The sequence below is a fragment of the Ochotona princeps genome, chromosome 3 (genome assembly GCF_030435755.1).
Source record: "Ochotona princeps isolate mOchPri1 chromosome 3, mOchPri1.hap1, whole genome shotgun sequence".
NCBI classification, from domain to species: Eukaryota; Metazoa; Chordata; class Mammalia; order Lagomorpha; family Ochotonidae; genus Ochotona; species Ochotona princeps.
Genome location: NC_080834.1, coordinates 88,853,957 through 88,875,631, shown reverse-complemented (window position 1 = coordinate 88,875,631; position 21,675 = coordinate 88,853,957). Strand labels below are relative to the sequence as shown.

The following is a 21,675-nucleotide window of genomic DNA, read 5'->3' as shown; positions in this document are numbered from 1 at the left end:
CTATCAGGCTGTTGCAGCCACTTGGCAAGTGATCCAATGGATTGAAGATCTTTGTATCTTCTTTTCTCTATATATCTGCCTTTCAAATTAAAAAAAAAAAAGTTAGGGCCCGGTGGGATAGCTTAGTGGCTAAGGTCCTCGCCTTGCACACACTGGGATTCCATATGGGCGCCGGTTCTAATCCTGTTGGCACTGCTTCCCATCCAGCTCCCTGCTTGTGACCTGAGAAAGCGGTGGAGGATGGCCCAAAGCCTTGGGACCTGCACCCATGTGGGAGACCTGGAAGAGGCTCTCGGCTCCTGACTTCAGATCGGCTCAGCTCCATCCACTATGGCCACTTGGGGAGTGAATCATCAGAGGGAACACCTTCCTCTGTCTCTTTTCCTTTCTGTGTTTCTGCCTTTCTAATAAAAATAAAATACATCTTTAAAAAAAGCTAAAAATAAGTGATAATAAGAATGTTAGTCAACAAAACAATACTCAGAAATAATTCTTATATGAATTAGCTGATAAGGCCTTCAAAAATAACTATAATTAATATATTTCAGCAAATAGAAATGAACAAATGGATTAAAAGATGAAACATTGCAATAGATACTAAGAATCTCTACAAATAATTATATGGATATTCTAGAATAACAAATAGAAACCTGAAACCTAAATGGAAAACCTGATTGGTTATATTTTATACTCTAATAGATACAGCAGAAAACACAATTAGTAAACTTGAGGACAAACAACTGAAAATCACACACTGAGGTACACAGAGGGAAAAATATCAAAGTACGGAACAGAGTGAAAAGACAATGGATAGGGCCTGGGGCGGTGGCCTAAAGGCTAAGGTCCTGGTCTCAAATGTGCCGGGATCCCATATGGGCACCACCGGTTCTAATCCTGGCAGCCCCACTTCCCATCCAGCTCCCTGCTTGTGGTCTGGGAAAGAAATCGAGGATGGCACAAAGCCTTGGGATCCTGCGCCTGCGTGGGAGATCTGGAAGAAGTTCCTGACTCCTGGCTTCAGATCAGAACAGCTCAGCTCTGGCCGTTGTTGTCACTTGGGAAGTGAATCATTGGACAGAAGATCTTCTCTGTCTCTTCTCCTTTCTGTATATCTAACTTTGCAATAAAAATAAATACATCAGCAGAGGATTGGATAAGAAAGCTATGGTTCATCTACTCCATGGAATACTACTCAGCTATTAAAAAAAACAAAATGCAGTTCTTTGTGGCCAAATGGGCCAAACTGGAAACCATAATGCTAAGGGAAATGAGCCAATCCCAAAAGGTTAAATACCACATGTTTGCCTTAATTTAAGATGATATGATGTTATGTATAACATGTTATGTTATGTATGTTATATGTTGTGTATAAAGTAAAACAAATGTTAATGAGGTGGTCACAGAAGGTGGTTAAGAACTAGCATTTATTTTTAACATGTTGACTGCTCAATACCATGTCAATTAATTCCATAATGATGTTAATTGTTGCAGATGGTAAATTAGTGCTTTTATTTGACCAGGAAGATACTCTGCTGACTCTGTCCTCAGACCAGAGAGGGTCTACCCAATAAGTAGTTGGACTTGTCTGGACTATGGGATGTTGGACACTATGCTTGGCAAATACTTGCAGGGAGGGAATTTCAACTGAACTTGAACTATGGTTATGCAGCGGGGTGGAGGAACCCACCATGGGGGGAGGGTGGGGGGGAGAATCCCAGATTCTATGTAATTACAACACAATTTAATTAATGAATAAATTTAATAAAAAAATACATTTTAAAAAAAAGACAGAGGATAGCTAAAAGGTGTAATACAGCCATACTTTCTGTGATAGCTAACATGTTCTGGATGTGTGTTATCCAACAGAGTTGCCAATAGGTCTATGTTCCTAGCCAACACTACAAATGTAGCAAGGGAAAATAAGAAATGGAGCTTCAGGCTGTATTTATTTCTAATTAATTTATAATTTAATTAGTCACGTGCAGGATACTGCGGATATAACACAAGCATGATTAGTCTCAGAGGAAAGGAGAGATAGAGAACATAAAAAGCAATGTGGTAGACCCTAGGAAAGCTCCTTCCAGGGTAGTAAATTGGATACTGATTCCATATCTCCTCAACCAATTGTGTTACTTTTTTTCACTTGCCTTGTTATTTACTGGTTCAGAGATGGACAGGTATTAACACTAACCAATAAAATTGAAGAGAGGTTTACTTGGGGATTTCTAGAAAATAGAAGCCAGTGCCTGTCACTTTCTTCTCCCATCTTCCTTGTATCCCTTCTTTCCTGCCTCATCACTGGGTGAATCAGTGAAGCTCACTGCTCAGGTAGACTGGAAGCCAAGTTACAACCATGAGGGTGAACAGCCTTGTGTAAACACTCTCAGCAAAACTGAGAGGGCTCAGCAGAGCAGGGAGATAAAGATCCTGGGTTCCTGATGGGACCCTGGCACTGATTCACCAACCTTGGAGCCCCTGTTATTGCTGAAGGTCTACTCTGCGAAAGAATAGATTTTCTTACTATTTAAACCAGGTGTACGTCAATTTTCTGTCTTGCAGCCAGAAGCATCCAATTCAGTTATTTGTTCATGATGTTTAGCATATTTCATTAGCTTGCTGAGTATTCACTGTAATCCAGACAATGGATAAAAGGCTACTAATGAAGGTCACAGTCTAGCAAGGAAGATTAATGAATTCAATATTTTGTTAATTTTAATAGAACAAAAAAGTGCTATCAAAGGCATATACCATTGGCCAACCACAGAGCTGTACATCACCCATTTCGGCAGAGGTAGAGGTAGGAAACAACACGGACGGCTTCCAGAAGGCAGCAACACCTGAAGACCACTTGAAACCCAACAGGATTTGCCCAGGTGAGGAAGCCATAGAAGGGTATCTTAACTGAAGGAAGTGGCTTAACCAAAGACTTGGAGACTTAAAACATCAGCATGAAGTGAGAGGGAGTGGAAAGGGATGACAAAAGATGTAGAGAGGTCATACCATCAAGAGGTGAAGGAGGCCAGATAACAGAACTGGGCTCGTTTTAAACAGCTCTGGGTAACCCCTGAAAGACAGTGGTACATTCAGATTTGTTTTAAACCATAAATTAGTGCTCACACTGAAATTCTGTTCCACAAATTCAGGTTTTTCTCTTATTTCAAAGGTGAGTCCAACCTACCCCTGAATTCTCCAGCAAAATTAACTAGCACCTTACAGACTCCTTAAGAACCGACAGTCTGTGCCTTTGCTTACCCCTCCTCCTCTGTAAAACCCTTCAATGTCTGGGTCAAAGAAGATAAGAAGGATAGCATATGAAAGGTGCTGAGCACAGCCTATGACGCAGAGCAGATGCAGGAATGCAGACTAGCTCCTTTCCACTTCTCTTGGGTTCAGACAGAATCAACTAGCAGTCACAGAAAGTAGTTGCTTTCTGATTAGGGAAATCCAGGCTGCAAAGCCTCATACTAAAATCACACACTGTTGTTGACAGATCAGCCACAGCCAGCTCTGCCTGAAGAAGCGCATGCTCATGCTAAGCCTTAAAAGGTCACTCTGCTTGCTCTTGCTTTCCTCATGCTAAGTGATGTAACAAAACTTCTCAGCAAGCGCATTATTAAAAATATTTTCAGACTTTGAGAAAGGTTTTATTTTTCTTGGTGTGTTTTACTTCCATCCTGTTTGGATGGGTTGAAATCCTGCAGCACTAGCAACACTGCTTTGCCCTCCTGTGGGGAAGGAATGGTCATCTAGGAGCCAGCAAGTCAAGCAGACAAGAACCAGGACTAACCAAGCCAGCAGGCAGCCCAGGCAGCCCTGGGATATTGATTCTGAAAGGCCAAATTCTTTCCATCTGAACCACAAATGCTGATAAAATATTTTCAGGAGCACAGTGAGGGAATGTACTTCAATCGTTTCCCAAAACGTAGAACTAAAGAGGTCAGACCCTATTTAATAATCCAAGCTGAGAAAACAGTGCCCAACTTTATCCCAAAGCTAAATTTAGGCATGGACTGAGATCTGGCCCTTGGCAAGCTAATTTAGATGAGCTAATGGTTGTTCCTGGCATACAGGATACACTCAATAAATGGTAACTATTATTGTTACTGCAAAAATGGAGTGTCTGTTGAATGCTCTCATTCAGTCCTCCCACACATCCTAAAATCAGCTGTGCCAATCACTTTCACATCTGGGAACAAAACTCCACATGGGCTGAGAAGGAGGCAGCCCTCCTTTCAGAGCCCTCCTCTGGGAAGTGGGACATGCTGTGTAAGGAGGGAGTCTGTATTGGGTGGGCTTGATCTTGAACAGCTGAGGAACAGGGCCCTATGCCTTTCCTTTCCCCTTCTTCCCTCTCCAAACAGCAGCTACAGCAATGGGGTTTGGGCAGGTGAGAGGCCATGCAAGGAGCCAGGCTTAGGCACATCCACTAGGAGATGCTCCCAGACCCCACCAGCAGAATACAGCACACAGAGCTCAGGAAGGATTTCCTGAGTGAGAGTTCAATCATTCATCAAAGCTGTCTACTCCTTTGAATGGTGATATTCAAATGACTGAGGTGAATTCCTATGTTTGAATAATGCCTCTGGATTCAACCAGACAACACATAACACTGTTTTGGGGAACCTTCATCACCACTTCTCTCATTGGCATATGCCTTAAAGGAAATTAATTTGAATTTCATTCAGTTATCTATCCTTCTTGTGAAACTTTTGGGGTGGGAGGGGGCAGCTTCTACTCCTCATCCTGCTACCAATGTCCTAAACATGAAGTCTTTGGCATAAAGACTTGCCTTCCTCTATGACACCCAGTTGATCATTTTTTTTCTTTCCTTTAGAGTGTCTGCAGTGTTTGATACTATCCATCCACCTAACCAAAGTCATCACATCTGATCCCTGTTGAATTATGTAACATGATCAGAACTGATTTCCTCCAATTCACTCTCCATTACAAGAGAGAACTTGTTGACACTCAGTTTTCAAAAGCAAGAACATAGGGGTAGCATCCCTTGGAGAAAGCTACTCAGCAGCAGGTGGTGCTCTTGGGCTAACTCAGAGAGCTCAAAAAGTTGTTCCAGCAGGCAGTGCAGTGAGAACGGAGTAGGTCATGGTCCACTATTTGTTTGGTACTGACTATGTGCCCCTGGAAAACTTAGAGTCATAAAATGCATTGGTCCTGACCTCCAGGAATTTGCAACATAACTGGAGAAATGAGATCACTGAACATGTAACTTACACTACTAGACAAGATGGATCAGGACTAGCATAAACGGCATGGAGAAAGGCTGGAGAAAAACACCAAGAGAAATGAAACACTTCCTCTTCCAGTCAGGTAAAATGGGAGAGTAGTATCTGAGCCTGCTTTCAGCGAGGGCTTAATAGGTGTCGAATAGGCAATGGCATGAAATAGGCATTCCCAGAGGAAAAGATGTTGGCTTAAGCAAAAGTATAAGCAGAAGGCATCCATATGGGAGGGAGCTGAATGTCCATTTGCAGTCTAGGCCCTTTGATTCATTTCCTTTCCTGAAACGTCATGACACGGTCAGCTCTTCAGAGAAATCTCCTAGGACAGGTCAAGCACTCTGAGGTGGGACCAGCAAGTCTACCTGATCTGCCTGCAAGAAACCAAAGACTCCTTTCTTTACCTGCACCATAGAAAGACATGTCTTCTCTCACTACATCATATGCAACAAGGCCTGTACTATTCCAGAAAGGGCCTGCTAAGAAAGGACTGGAGGGGAACAAAGGAGCAACAAGAGCCTAAGATTTCTTGGGGGTGGGGCGGAAACATCTTGGGGTCGGGGAATGTATGGCCTGGATAGGGGCAGAATACTGCATGGACTCCGGCTAGAGGAAAGTTTGGCTCACAGGAGCTAATAATATGCCTCTTTGTGTTAGCACAGATTCTCTGCTTCCAAGACACATCTCAAGGCTTCAGCTCTGCTTGGAAATGGCTTGGGGAGACCTAACAGAGACAAGGACAGGGCCAGAACTAAAGATATTCTTGAATGGGCTCTTCCCTGAGAACTAGTGGATATCATGGACCTGAACATCAGAAACCTATTGATTCACTATTTGCATACTGGGCAGCTCTCTGTGCTTTCACATGAGAGCTATCTTCTTGTGTTTGCTTATGGACGGTCGCTTTCTGTGTCTATTTGAGAATTCACCATTCTGTGGGTGTTCAGAATGACTAATTTCAGGTACAAAAAGCAAGAGCAAACACACACAAATCTTCTTTTCTCACCTGTACAAGTAGGACCAAGAGTGGCAATTTCTACCCCGCTACCCTCTCTCTCTCTCATTCTCTCACACACGTATTTGAAAAATGAGACTAAGAAGGCCAAGAGCCTGAGTCAAGTCAAAATACAACAAAAAAATGCATTTTGCAACAGTCACAAGTCCATGATTCTGCTATTTAAGTGTATCACAACATTGTAGCTATAGACAATGGTAGAAAGTCCATCTCTTATTGTCAAGATATATTTAACAGCTTCATTGTTACTGAAGGAGTATACTATTGTAATAAAATGGTGGAAAACAGTGGGATGTGAGGAGGGAGGAGAAATTCCTGCGACTGTGGAATTGTATCATAAAAAAGAGAATTCATGGTTCTTCATCTGGACCAACTGGAGGGCTCTCCTATGCGAGAATCAAGTCGGGGTCATTGGGGCAGAACTGGGTCACTGGTGAAAGTTCCAGGAGAAGTGCAGAAGGAGGCTATTGTAACTGTTGGTGCTGGGTAGAAGTGATTCAGGCTACCTCAGTCCCAACCCTGGAAATGCTTCCCAGTCTGCAGGACGCTGGAAGAGACCTTCTGCCCTGGGAGGAAAACTGAACCAGATTCAAGGACTCCAGGAGTCTCCGATGCTCCTGGGAGGGCCTGAATAATTCATTAGAATCTAGCTGTCCTTATGGCTCCTGGTTGTACAGTAGACTGCTAGCCCTCTGCTGTGCTGACTTCTGGTAACCAGCAGGTGGTGGTTATCATCGCCGGATCTCCACCCCTACTGTGCATCCTGAGTTTCAGCAACACCTGACTGCTGTCTGCACACACTAGAACCCAGTCTGCACCTTGAGACTGCTCACACCCTTCCCTCTCCTTGCATTCCAACCCTGACTGAATGTTCCCTCATCTGTGTTCCCAGAGCAGTCATAGGTACTTAGTGAACTCACCTATGTAACAGCTATTTGTTTGCTGGTGCACTCTAACACAGTTAAGCCTGCCTGTTGTTCATGCTTAACTGCTCTTCTCTAGCAGGGTGCTTGACACTTAGTTAACTGGCTTCAGTATTGGCTTTTCTAAGATCCTTCCTGCTAGGTCACAAGCTTCTACCCCTCTTCTACCCCTCTTTCCCTCTGCCAGCAGCACATGTTGTATCTAATTCCCAATTACAAGTCCCTTCTCAAGATCTCTTCCTGGGTTCTCCAGTCATCCATGCTCTCTGCTGCTATACAACACCTAATCTCTGCTCTGACATCCGTGTTGTGGATAAAGCTATACTTCCCACCTTCTGCATATACATCTGTCTCCTGCTCCTGACCTTGCTCAAGCCTGTCTCCACAAACTCACCATTTGTTGAGCACCTACTAGGTTCTGAGCGTACCAAATGCTGGATACACATATCCCTCAGTACATATAATAATCCTTAGTCATGGATTAATATATTTTAGAGAAACAGATATGTTAAGAAGGGTCAACTGGCCACAGTCACTCATCTGGTGAATGGCCAAGCTGGAATTCAAACCCATTGCCAGTGTTCTTTCAGAAAAAAACTGAGTCTTTTAGCCTATGTTCACTCTTTGATCTCTATGGAAGATCTAATTGCCTGTAGCCGAAAAAAAAAAAAAAAAAAGAAAAGAAAGCTAGGAGAAGTACAGTGGAAGTGCAGAGTTGGATTTAACAGGCAGCATGGCAAAGTACACAAATAGGAAAGAAAGTAGAAGAACAAGGTAGAAGTTGAACAGGAAGGAAAGTGAGTTCTTCAGAGTGAAACGTCACAAAAGAAACCTTGAAAAACTTCCTACACCAGATGCAGTGGATTCATTTTACTACAGAAATTGTTCCTCAGTGTCTTTCATTATTCAAAAAGGTACTTGAGCCATTTCCTCCCCCCTCCTTACTAAGGCAGAGCTCAGTGTGTTTTCCTTTCTTCTTAGACGACTTGCTTGCTTTTGTTCAAATGTACACGGGTCCCAGCCCATCCTAGCCTGGTAGATGGAAGAGACCTTGCTATCTTAGCTCACTCAGGTTCTAAACACTTGAGTGGGTACTATTTCTAAGCCACCTTCTTTTGACAGGAATTAAGAAGTGCATCAGTGCCAAACCTGATTTTTTCCTATCCAATCAGCCTTGGTCCTCCTCTCCTGCCACCAATAAAGCGCCTGGGGGACAAACAGATGCAGTCCCCAGCACTGAGCAGAGGACTTAGGACATCGTAGAAAATGTTGACAAATGAATGAATCAGGGAACACTTTTCAGTTTCTATTGTCTCCCTCCCACACTTCCCCTCCCTGTTTCTTATACAAAGACACATATACACACGTTTACCTCTGATAAGCCTTCTTTTCTTAGTTCACCTAAACTGCTGCACACAAAATCAGTATGGCCATCTGAATTCTGAGAAGGGCTGTAGTCCCAAGGGTGGCTATGGGATTCATTCATATGTTGAGGCCGCATAAGCAGAAACTCAGGTCTTGGCACCCTCCAGCCCTCCTGGGAGAACCTTGGCAGGGAGCCAAGCCTCCCATGCCTGCACACTCCTCCCCAATCTTCCCTCTGCTCTGTTCTCCACACCTACACTCCACATGCAGGCGGCGGATCTCAAGACACACACGGAGCTGAAAATGCAGGAGAGGAAAGAAAGGAGAGGGAGAAAGGATGTAAGGGAGCAAAAACAGCTTTGGGAGAAAACACACAGGCAGCTTATAGAACATTGTGACTTGGATTATTTTTGGAATCTAATGTTTCTAATGTTCAAGGAGAGGAAATGAGAAAAAGTAAGTAGAGAATCCCAGGACCAGCAGGCTGGAAATAATTCAGGACACTGTGTTCTGCTGAGGCAGGGTGGAAGGGCCGGGAGCCACACACTTCCTTGCCCTGCGCCCAGCCAACAGGAGGTGGAGGGGCTTAGAGGGTTAGGCTTTAGTAGGAGAGCAGAAGCCAGGAACAGGAGGGCACTGCAGCCTCTCTCCAGAAAAGTAGGAAATTACACACCACCCAACAATGACCTTGCCCTTCTGGGGCCATGAGGGTTATGGCTCTTTAAAGCCTCCGTCCTAACAAGAAGGGCTCAGACCATTGAATCACACACTTGGCACAGCTCTCTGGAGGCATACTCAGTGCACGTCCTTTTAGCATAACAATGATGAGGTCACATGTCAGATGAGCCCAGATCGGCTCTCTCTCCTGAGCAGCAAGAAGCCTCCAAAGGTGCAGTGTGTCTAATGAGCCAATAGGAAAGACACCAGTCTCAGGACAGAAGGCCCATCTTCTGATGCTGCTAACCTGCCTCTACCCAGGCAAACCTTTAAAGCTTCCAAACTCAGAGCAAGCAGTCTGTAAGATGAAGGGAACAACTATACACCCCAACAGCCTACCTGCCACATACAATAGGAAAGCCACATGATGAACCACTGACTGGATGACTTTGGGTGGGTCTCTGCTTGGGGTCAAAGTTTTCTATGTAAAAGGAAGGGCTGGACCAGAAGACCTCTAAGGTCATGGGTGTGAGAACATTCTGGAAACTGACATTCAAAAAACCTTTTTGTATTGTAAAAATTACAAAGGCACTTTTCACTTTGATAAATGACTCGGAGTTGTGCTTAAGGCTGGCTCACAGGCATGGGATGGAGGTGTGGGGAAGAGAAAACACAGTGGGCAAGTGAAAGATTAGGCCACAGAATCTCTTTTCAACTAGCTACTCCAACCCCTCCACCACACTCTGTCCTGGTCACTTCAGGAGAGATGGGACTTCGGGTACTGCAGTGGGAGAGTTTAAGAATATTTATGCTTTGGAGGGAGAGGGCAGGAAACAGCAGTCAATACTTTACCCAGGCAATGGCATCCTGGGGATGTCCTGAAAGGCTAATGTGGCTAACAGGACATGCAAACTTCAAAAAACACAACAAGCAGCTAACCCTTGGTACAGTAACCTCTTTATTACCATAAGGGCTCCTTATGGAGTGCTGCTTTGTGACTGTTTCCTCACAGTGATAACAGATATATGCCCTGGATGGTTTTAGTAGGCATTTCTGTGTCCAAGTTTGCAAAGGAATAAAACAAACATTTCTGTTAGCTTCAAGGCGAGGCCGGAGATACAGAAGGTGCACAGGAGGAGCAGCCACATCCCCTGGGCAGTAGGAAGAGTCACTTTCTTCTATAGCTGTACAAGGTCAGACCCTGCATCTTTATAGAACTTTCCCTGTGGAGCCTCCCACAAGCCTGGCCCATTAGGCATGATCCCAAATGTGACCCATAGGCTCCTCCTCCATTGTCTGGCCCTGGTGATTTGAGAGGCTCTCATGAATCCATATCACAATGTCCAGCTTCTTTTAAAAAATCAGTTCTTCATTTTGTTCCATTAGAAATAATTGAAAATGATTTGGAGCAAACTCCTTGGAAGAGAGTATCAGTGACACTCTGGTCTCAGCAGGTACTGGATGAATGAAGAGTAAATCATGAGTAAAATAGTACAGGGAGGAGGAGGGGAATCTAGCATCAGGGGAACACCAGGCACCATGCCGGCTACCTCCACATCCATCATCCCATTTAATTCTCCTAACAACCTGAGGCAGCAGCTTACTGGGAGGTTGCATTTTCATTTTAAGCAAGAGCTCAACAGATTGTTGTTTTATTTGCTGAGAAAAGTTTCTTATTTTTTTATAATCACCCAATGAAATAGTCCTGAAGAGAGAGCAACTTACTATAAATGACTAAGGGGGAGAATGAGTAGAAAAAAGCAAAAATTACTGTAGAATTGTTGAGCAACAAAAGTGTGTGGATATTTATTTGTATAGCAGGCCTCAAAGAAGGAAGAATAGTGGGCAGATGGACTGGGGTGGGGAGCTTCATCAAAGTAAACTGGAGACTCTAATATGTCTTGCCACCTCCACCACACCTACCATTACCATGGCCACATCGACCCCACTCCTGCTGCTGCTGCTGCTGCATGTTGTTTTCATAAAGGGTGAGAATTGTGCACAAGAACAGTGCAGTGTGGAGGCAGAAAGAGAGGTAGGAAAAAACAGAGGCAGTCTGAAGTCTTCATCTTTGCATTGTAACATAAGTCTGGGTTAAATCCTAAGCTTCACTCAGCCCAGCTCCATTTCTGCAAGGATGAAGCATACAAGAATGAATATGCAAGAATGTATTTAAATGTCAGGTTCTCCCATAGTAGGTATGGTAAAGGGCAAGTACAGGCAGCCAGAGGTCACAGCCTCCTCTAAATACCTCAAACAAGTGATATTCCTGTCTGGGCAAAACACCTTGGTCATGAGGGAGGTGGCCATTCAACTCTCCTCTCAAGTATGATCACGGAGAGCTTGTCAGATTATTCCCATGCAGGTGCAACAAGCAGCACAAGCTGGTCATTGGCATGATCCAACACTTGAAACCCCACTAGGGAGCTTCAGGGATTTTGTCCACTTGAAATAGAAATATCCCCCTTCTTCCTGGAAAAGTTCTGGGGCAAAACGAAAATGGACCTCTAGCATAGGCATCAGGATAGCTTTGTTCAGGAATGAGGTAGGAAATGTTTCCCAGTCAGCACCAGAGTTCTTCGAAGGCCAGCTCCTTCCCTAAACAATGCGGAAAAATGGTGAAGTATATTCTTGTCTTAAGCTAAGTGGTGTGGCAGTGTTTTTCTAGTATCCTACATGACATAGGCACATAAAGGACATCATGAGGTTTCAGTGGCTATCATCAGATAGTCAGGGTAGGATTTCTACAGTGTGGGAAGGATCAGACTTTTTGATGTAAAGGTCCCGCTACCATTTGAAGATGGTACCCAAGCCACCTAGGAAGTGGGGAACTGTAGGGTGGTTCCTCCATCAAGAAGCAGTCCAACTTTTCTGTGTCCAAGGCACATCAGGTATGTCTACCTGATGACCTCTGATACCACACATGGTTCTCCACCAGGAAAAATGTATGTCCCTTCACCTTGGTAAATCTATAATTGCAGGGCACCTACAATGCACAAGGGCCACTGTAGGGGGGGAACAGGTGCTGTGAAACAAGACTGCCGAGTGCCGTGATCAGCACCCAGGCAATGAGTGACCAGTCCATTTAGGTGAACACAGTGCTGGATATGCCTGTTAGTTATAGACCAGAGGGACACATGTGCTACTTGACTCATTTCTAAATGATTCAAACAGCACTCCTAGAAACTACTTCATCAAGGCTCCTCTGCCTTTCTTAAATTGTGGTGTCCTCACAGCTCTGAGAACTCCCTAAGCATGCAGGCTGTGCCTAGCACATGCAAGGTGCAAACCAGAAGCTCCTAAACAAGAGTTTATGCAAAGGGTAACAAATATTCTTTTAGACGTATGGATAAGTCTGTTATGCTGATTATAATATTAGTTGCACAGGCAAAAGCCCATGTCCAAATTCATAACATTCTGCTCAGTAAATATATGAAACTTATTGCATATCAATTTTACTTCAATAGATCTGCTTTAAAAATTAAAACTAGGCAGTAAGTAAATAGGCTTGTATTCATCCCCCTCCTTTATCAGATAGTGAACTACTGTGGAACAGAAATGTTGGCATATTCATCTTGATCCAAATGTTTGGGCTCATGATAGCCACTCAACATTCATTATTAAATGAAAGGGTGACTTGCTTTGTGAATAACCTGTGGAACACAGTCCCTTGTTCCCAGCTATCTAATTAGGGAGAGCATGTCTCCCTCTCTGCAGTCTTCCAAGATGGGGACTGTACAGGGTCATCTCCAGGGTTAGGGGAAGGTGGTGAGAGATGTTTTCACTCCTCCGGGTCAGCTGCAAATGGGGAGCATCAACTCATTCTTCAAGCCCTGGGGACCAAGGTGCTGCACCACAGGACTGAAAGGGACATTATGCATCCACCCCTCTTACAAATATAGAAGCCAAGTGATCATCAAACTCCCCTGATTGCCCTGGGCTCCCCAGTTCTGGAATCAGAGGTCTCTGCCAACAAGCCTCCCAGCAGAAAGCAGGCCGGGACGCAGCTCACACAACAACTATTTCCTTCCACCCTTGTTTAGATGTGGATCTGCACACCCAACCCTTGGTCCAAACCATTACTCTCCTGAATCTTTTAAAAACACCAAATAAGTCAAAGGCTGAGGCTCCTAGCACTGCACAGATATTTTAAATTAATCTCGAAGCAACTTAAAAGGCCTGTTTTCCTCCCTGTCCCACACCCAGCACATTTTCTGCAGCAGCTGGGTCCAGCCTTTTCACCACTGACTCAGTATCAAACTATTCCTGGGCTGCCCTCTTCCCATCACTCTTCTCTTTCCCGCTGTCTTATTTTCAATGTTCTCCCCCTCTTACTCATCCCTCAAACACATGTGCATGTGCGCGCACACATACACACACACATATTTCTTTTTTGAAACATGAGCATAGAATAAAGATTTTAAACTTAGAGTCCATGGGCAGAATTCAGAGATCATGCACTTTATAGGGAGAGAAAACCCACACTGATTGTCTCTAACCACTAACAGAACACTCCCATTCATGTGAACAGAGGCAATGAACTACATTATTGTTAGCAAGGCTAATGCATGTGACATAAACAGAAATACACATATTTCATATCCCATCAGGGTTGTTCTCTTCAAGTATTATTAATGCTCATCACAACTTCAAAACTATGGTATTTATCAGACTTCAAGCAGATGCCAGCGTTTACATGTTAATAAAGAAATAAATTACTTCTATTTTTAGAAAATGTAATTACTATGTTAATAATTGTTTCCCAAGCTTATGTAGATTTTTGTTTACTAATAATTTTTACTTTGAGAATATGTCTATGTCACTAGACGAAAGATCCATGTCATAAAACAGTTAAGAAGTCACAGGGTAGCTGGCATTATACTCAGTGAATGGAACCGGGATTCTCTGACTGAAGTCATCCTTCCTATAGCAGGCCAGGCTAGGGTCAGACTAGGTTGGCAGGCCAGAGGACCAAGCACCCTGAGGATAGCCAATGAGTCCCGTTCACATGTGCTTTCCAAACACTTGCTTAAATGATGTGCAGTCATTCTGCTGAGTAGAAGGACATATGTTCTATAAAAACTACATGTACTGATTTTCAAAACGTACACAGAAAACCTAATCATAAGCCTGGCCCTTGGAAATCACAAGCATTAGCACTGAGATAATTATCTTCCAGATCATTATTACAGAGAGCTTTTATCTTTAAAAAAAATATGTTCTATTTTTTTTTCTTTTAAGATTTATCAGTAAGGCAGAGTTACAGAGAAAGAGGGGTGGGAAACAAGCACACAGAGGCACACACAAGTGCAGAGAGCAGGGAATGAGTGAGAAAAAGAGAGTATCTTCCATCTGCTGGTTCATTCTTCCAGATAGCTGCAGCAGCCCAGGCTGGGCCAGGCCAAAGCCAGGAGCTTTTTCTAGTCTCCCACATGGTGACAAGCGCCCAAGTACTTGGGCCAATTTCCATTACCTTCTCATGCACATTAGCAGGGAGTTATATCAGAAGCGGTGTAGCTAGGACTTGAACTGGCACTCATAGGGAATGTTGACACTATAGGCAGTGGTTTACCCTGATTCACCACATAGTCCAAGACATTTTAGTCTTGATTTTGTCACGTAAAATCTACCAATATCTTCAGCATGGACTCTTAACAGGCACATAACCATTATATCAGACACTGCTTGTAAAATAGTTACTGGGAAATATCATGGAACTTCGAAGAATAGTATTGTATATTTATATATCCACGTTATTCTCAAGAAACTGATAGGTTAGCCCAATTTACTCTTCTTACAGCGCATATAATAGCACACTCTCCTCTTTAGCTTAAAAGTAATCCAAAGAAGATATTTCTATGTTCTCAGCAAAGAGGCATCACATACCAGGGCTTTTTTTTGTTTGTTTGTTTCCCCACTTAGTTATTCTCACTTTTCCCTGATAAGTGAAAAGCTTTGAAAATTCACTGTTGGATAAATGGTGCTTTACTCAAGACAGTGCTGCTGAGAAGGCACCAGAAAGAAATGGAGTAGCAAGAAGAGCCCAGACTTAGAAAAAGGGGACTCAAGTGTCAGGACTGCCACTGTAGACCCAAGGTCAGGGGCATCAGTTTCCTGGGTGACAAGAGAGACAGCTCCTCCTCATAAGGGTAGAAGAACATTAAACCAGACTCTACATGTGAAAATGCTTTGTCAACAGTAAAGTACATTGCAGGGCAATTATCACTCACTAATGTGGTAGTGGCTCCTAACTGATTCTGTTCTCAGCTGGCTTCAGCTGCTTACTGTAGCCATTTAAAAGAGCAGTGGCTAACGGTTGTGAAAGCACAGACTCTAGAGCAAGGCTGCATTTTCCACCTTTCCAAATCATTTAACCTCTCAGTTTCTTCACCTGAAAAACGGGATAACCAATCAGATTACCTCCTAAGACTCCTAAGAAGGTTCAGATGAATCAGTTTACACTCAGTACTTTAGAATGCTGCCTAGCACATAACAAATACCATTAACAATCAGCTTTAAACACAGTAACCAAAGTCAAATGTAAGACAAATAAAACTACACTGCTGCTAGTTAAAATTAGTAAGAACATTAAACATTTTTTGTTTAAAAACATACCATCCTTATTTAGAAAGTTGGATTAGCAACCTCTATCAGTTTCCTTATAAAGCCTTGTCCCCTGCACCCAGGTCACCCCAGCTCAGGCTTAGCAAGCTGTCTTCCTACCTTCTCAGCATCCTGCTCGAAGAGCCGCAGCTGGAAGCACTGGTCCAACTTGAGCTTGCGCACATGCCACATCTGGTGCAGATGCTGCCGCGTGGAGTGCAGCTTGTCCAGGAGGCTGGTGATCTTGGGCACAAGGCTCTGGAAGTCAGCGCTACCTGGGATGCAGTTGCGCCCTGAGAAGCCATCGCTGCAGCGTATGCACTGCAGGAGCCGCTGCCCCTCCCGGTCCAGCTCCTCCACAGGGGCCTTGAGCACCTTTTTCTTAAGCTGTGTGTGCTCATCAATGAGCCTCCGAGAGCCCTCCACATCCACCGGGAACTCCTTCCGCGCCAGCATCTCCTGCAGGTCCTCAAGGCGCGAGAGCAAGTGCACCGCACTATTGAAGAACTCCTCCAGGGACAGCCGCAGCTCAATCCACTCCTCGTGGTTGTAGTCCAGGGAGCCGTCAAACTCCTCCGTCAACTGGGAAGGGTCCACCAGCTTGGTGAGACCCTCCACAGATACCATGCTTGTCTGGAAAGGGAAGAAACAGAGACGGAGTGTCAGTGAAGTAGGGGAAGGGTGGGAAGGAATAAGGACAGAAGCAGGGGGCGGGAAAGGCAGGCAAAAGGATAAGGCAAGTCCTCGTGACAATGGACTCAGCCTGCCTGGAAAACAGTACATGGGCCTCATGAGCCAGGCTCAGCAATACAGACTACGTCAACAAGCCCCGCCACCTGCCCACTATTAACCAAACAAAAACACTGTCTATGTCCTTGATCCTTGACCCTTCCTCCTCCCCACCCCAAGCCCACCACAGCAGGGCTTTAGGTTGCTACAAGCAGAGGCTGGGAGAAACACTGATCCCATGCCTGGAAGATCCATTTCTACAGCTATAAAACACAGAGTCATGGGCCTCGTGTACCACCATAGTTGCATTAAGCATTGTGGGTCAATAAATTCACAGCTAGGATTTCTCAGCCTATCTTCTTGTCTCGGGCCGAGCTAGCCCTGAGACTCCCCCTGCCAGCAGATGCTGTGATATGGAGAGTTGAACTGGGGCTGAGCAACCGGGAGTTTGGCCTTTCCATTTACTTGGTGCAAATTCTTAGAAGCAGAGAATGGTTGCTTGTAGAAAGCAGATTGTATACCGCAAATAGTGATGCTGATGGCCTCCCTAGTATAACAGTAAATTTTGATAGGGTTTAGGCTTCTCTGCTGTCTCCTGAAGGAGGAGAGACCATCCAAGAAATATCAGTCCTATTTCCTAATTATGTGACCTGAGACAAGCTGTTCAAGGTCTTACAGCTGAGTCTCCTCCTCTATGACAGAGATCATGCTGCCATTCTCCTAGGGCTTGCTGAGATTGAGTGTGTCATAGCAGACAAAGCACACTGGGTGCTGGCACAGTGTCTGTGCTCAGTGCCTCACAGACCTCACCATGGGGACCTGAGGGCCACATGACTACTTGAACCTTTATAATCAGCCTGTCTCTGTCATACTACTTTTTTAAAAAAAAATTATTTATTTTTATTGAATACTCAGATACACAGAGAGGGAGAGAGACAGAGAGGAAGATCTTCCATCTGCTGATTCACTCCCCAAGTGACCGCAACAGCTGGAGCTGAGCCGATCTGAAGCCAGGAGCCAGGAGCTTCTTCTGTGTCTCCCACATGGCTGCAGGGTCCCAAGGCTTTGGGCCATCCTCCACTGTTTTCCCAGACGACAAGCTGGTAGCTGGATAGGAAGCAGGGCCGCCAGGATACAAACTGGTACCTACATGGGATCCTGGCATGCGTAAGGTGAGGACTTTAGTCACTAGGCTGCTGTGCCGGGCCTATCATACTACTTTTTAATAATCACTCCCCCCACTTTCCTGCATCCTCCTTTTTAGGATGAAAGAAAGAGAAGCCCTTCAGAAGGGAGGCTGCCCTGGACTGTGGTTCTCAAACTTGTCTGTTTATTAGAATCCCTTGGGGAGTTTGCAAACAGAATAACCCACCCCTGAAAAATCTGTTAACTGGTCTAGACAGGAGCCTGGGCCTGTGCTGGTTTAAAAGCTCCCTGGGTAATACTAAGGTGCAGCCAGTTCCTAATCTCTGCATGTCTAGGGCCAGCAGCATCTGGCATCACCCTGGAGCTTGCTAGAAAAGCAGAATTTAAGCCCCACGCTACACCTACATGAGTCAGAATTTGCATTTACAAGATTCCTAGGGAAGCATGTGCACTTAACCAACTTTGAGAAGCACTATTCCAGCGAACTTGTCCCCTCAAAAGCGGCTTGAAATTTACCACTTGTAGAAAGTGTTCCTTGATTAGACTCACCCATTACTCATTAGGCATGTGCTCCTGAACAAGCCTGTATTTCTCCTCCCTGTCTCACAGTTGTCTCAGTCTTAGAGGTGTTAAGCTTGTTGGTGTTACAATATTCTGAGTGGGAGCCTCCAGCTCTTGTCTCTGAACCTCTTGTTCAGAAAGCAGAGGCATTCACTGAAGCTGGAATGAAGGGGTGCAGGGTGAAGGGATGTGCAGGGCAGTTACACTGAAGCAGACATCTCAACACTTACTGAAAAAACCCTTTGCAATCACTTCAGCTTATAAATTCATAGTCCTCTGCCACCATCCCTGTATAAACAAACCAGAAATATAGAAAGCATTTCCCTACAGGATTCCTGTGTTCTGCAGGGGTGCTAGGAGACAGAGTTAACTGTTTTGCCACCAGGCCAAATGTCTTGTATTACTAGCACACCGTGAGAACTGTCTGTTAATAATCAGGTCATTGTGCCTGGACTCCAACCCCTTCACCCCACATGCAGGTGCTACTTGCCTCTGGGAAACCAAAATCTGCAATGAGAAGATGCTGACAGCATACAAGTAGCTCCTCCTTGAAGTACCATCTCCCATCTCCCAATTCTCACCACCCCCAACTACTTACTCTCTCTCTCTCTCTCTCCATCCCCTTAGAGAAGATGAGGACCAGGATTATGAGAAAGCAAACAGTTCAAATTCGGCTGCAACAAAAATGTTTAAATCATTGATAAAATCTGATGTGTTGTCTTAAAGCTTCTTGGGGGACTCATATATCCTCTGGAATTTAGTATAAAAACAACATGCTTTTCCTGATTATAAAGGCAATAAATATCATTCTTGAGAGAAGACAGAAACATGAAGAAATGAAAATCACTCATAATCCAGCCACCTTGAGTAAAACACTTCTAATATTTTCTTGTGTTTCTCAATCTTCCCCATGAGTACAAGTACTGAAAAAGCAAATCACAGGGTCAAGTATTTTGTACAGTGCTTAAGAAAATTATGCTTTCCTACATGAGATCCTGGCATGCATAAGGTGAGGACTTTAGTCACTAGGCTGCTGCAACAGGCCTATCCATGTTGTTTCATAACTTATCATTCTGGAAATCATATATCACTAACATTTAAAACTTGTGTATTTATTTGTGTTTATTCTGAAGTCAGAACAACAGAGACAGAGACAATCTTCTGGTTCACTCCTTGAATGTCCACAACAACTTGGACTGGGTCCTCAGAACTCAATCCAGGTTCCCCAAGTGTGTAGCAGGGACTCAAGTACTTGAGCCATCAGCTGCTGCCTTCTCGGGCTGCACATAATAGGAAGCTGGATCAAAATTACAGCTGGGACTCAGACTCAGTACTCTAATATGTGGTGCAGGCACTAATAGGTGTCACCACTGTGCCACACACCTGCCCCAACATGAATTTTTTGGAAGATACTCTTTTGCTAATATGGTTTTTAAAGATTCCATAGTGTCTACATATTAATGGCACCAAAACTGAATGAGTAGCTAGAATACAATCATAAATGGGTGTAGTATATATACACAATATATATACATATAGATGTATACATGTAGTATATAAAGTTCAAAAGTTCATGAAAATGTATATTAAAAATGTATACATTTCAACATTTTTGCATCCAAATAAGCTTATCTTCGAATTAATTTTTCAAGTACTCTCATCTGTGGTTCATGTATATTATCATTGTAGTGAACTTTTTTTTTTAAGATTTATTCATTTTTATTACAGCCAGATATACACAGAGGAGGAGAGACAGAGAGGAAGATCTTCCATCCGATGATTCACTCCCCAAGTGAGCATCGGGCCGGTGCTGAGCCAATCCGAAGCTGGGAACCAGGAACCTCTTCCGGGTCTCCTATGCGGGTGCAGTGTCCCAATGCATTGGGCCGTCCTCAACTGCCTTCCCAGGCCACAAGCAGGGAGCTGGATGGGAAGTGGAGCTGCTAGGATTAGAACCGGCGCCCATATGGGATCCCGGGGCTTTCAAGGCAAGGACTTTAGCCGCTAGGCCACGACACCGGGCCCTGTAGTGAACTTTTGAAAAACATTTTGTTTATACTTTTAAGGTCCTTTTTTTAAATCATTTTTCTTTGTTTAGTTTTGTATTAAGAACGTTTTCCTGGCACATGAATTTTTTAGATCAATGGATCTCTTTGTAAGGCCTCTAACTAGAATTGTATAGGCCCCTGCATTTGCCTGGCCTGAACAGCCTAGGATTGCCTGTGGATGCTGTGAATTCACAATCATTTCTTGAGCCTCTCACTGCTCCCAGGATCTAACTGGTAGGGGCATACTGGCCAAAGAGTCCTGAAGCTTCAGCCTTTGACATCTACATATTCTAAATAGATGAAGAGATGAGAAATATGTGGGTGACAGGGGAAAAGGGGAAGCAGGTACAAAGGGATAGAAGTCTGGCTCACCTCAAAGATAAATTTGGAGCTGCCAAAGTTGGTCTTCTGCTTCTGCCAGAAGTTGTCAGGTTTGATGATGAGGGCCACATGGATCTCAGCAGGAAAGGCTTCCTGCAATGTTTTGAGCAGGGGCTTGATGAGGTCCCACTTGGAGCCCCGCATGTCGATGATGACGGTGAAGCCACGTTTGCATACGTCCTCACTGTGGGGGAGGGCAGAGATCAGGCTCGGTTCTTCCAGGCAGCTGAGACTTTGAAGAACACAGTCAAACGGCACAGGAAATCTGCTTTCTCTTTGACCCGGACCACCCTTTCAACTTCACACCAGATCTCCTGGCTACCATCCAACCTAATTTAAAAAGTACTATCTCAACTGTACTTGATCAGTGGATATGCAACAAGGTGGAATATTCCACATGGGGGGAGGGCGGGGAGGAGGGGTGGGGTGATTCCCAGTTCCAATGAAACTGTATCACATAATACAATGTAATCAATAAATAAAAAAATTAAAAAAAGTACTATCTCAGGAAACCTTTCTAGATTAGCCCCATATGAGTAAGGACTGTGACAGTCACCTTCTCCCATAACTTAGCAAATAGCTTGACCTTCCTTAGAGTCAACTGTATTTGAGGGATACTAATGTTTTTGTGTACTCACAATTCTATTGGATTTCTCTTTTAATTGTTGTCTCCCTCTCTTGCTCCTACAACATGGCATGTTTTCTTCATTTGAACTGAAGCTCTCTAAAGACAGGGACTTTGTCACCCCTTAAATCTGAGATGGAAAGTTCTTGGCAGAAGTACAGCTCTTTCCTGCACCAGCATTAGTGCAGTCATCAGCAGTACATGCCATAGCTGATCCCAAACTGAGTCAAAGAATCCTTCTCAATAAAGGGTTCTAAGCCCATTCTACCAATCGATTATAGCAATGGTACACAAATCATTAAAGCCACATTATTTGCCACCACTATTTATGCATTACTTGTAGTTCAACACATATGTCAACTTTAAAATATCAGGTCGCTGAGTC

The 21,675-nt window shown here is 44.1% G+C and overlaps 1 protein-coding gene across 10 annotated transcripts in view; it reads right to left on the bottom strand.

The window, feature by feature from the left end:
* KALRN (kalirin RhoGEF kinase) overlaps positions 1–21,675 on the bottom strand; it is a 712,406-nt gene that overhangs the window by 438,332 nt on the left and 252,399 nt on the right. For all 10 annotated transcript variants that reach the window (XM_058662003.1, XM_058661996.1, XM_058662002.1 and 7 more), the window contains exons 4-5: positions 20,657–20,849; positions 15,921–16,433 (exon numbers count right to left, since the gene is read on the bottom strand). In XM_058662003.1, the coding sequence (XP_058517986.1) occupies positions 15,921–16,433; positions 20,657–20,849 (706 nt within the window). The remainder of the gene's footprint in view (positions 1–15,920; positions 16,434–20,656; positions 20,850–21,675) is intronic.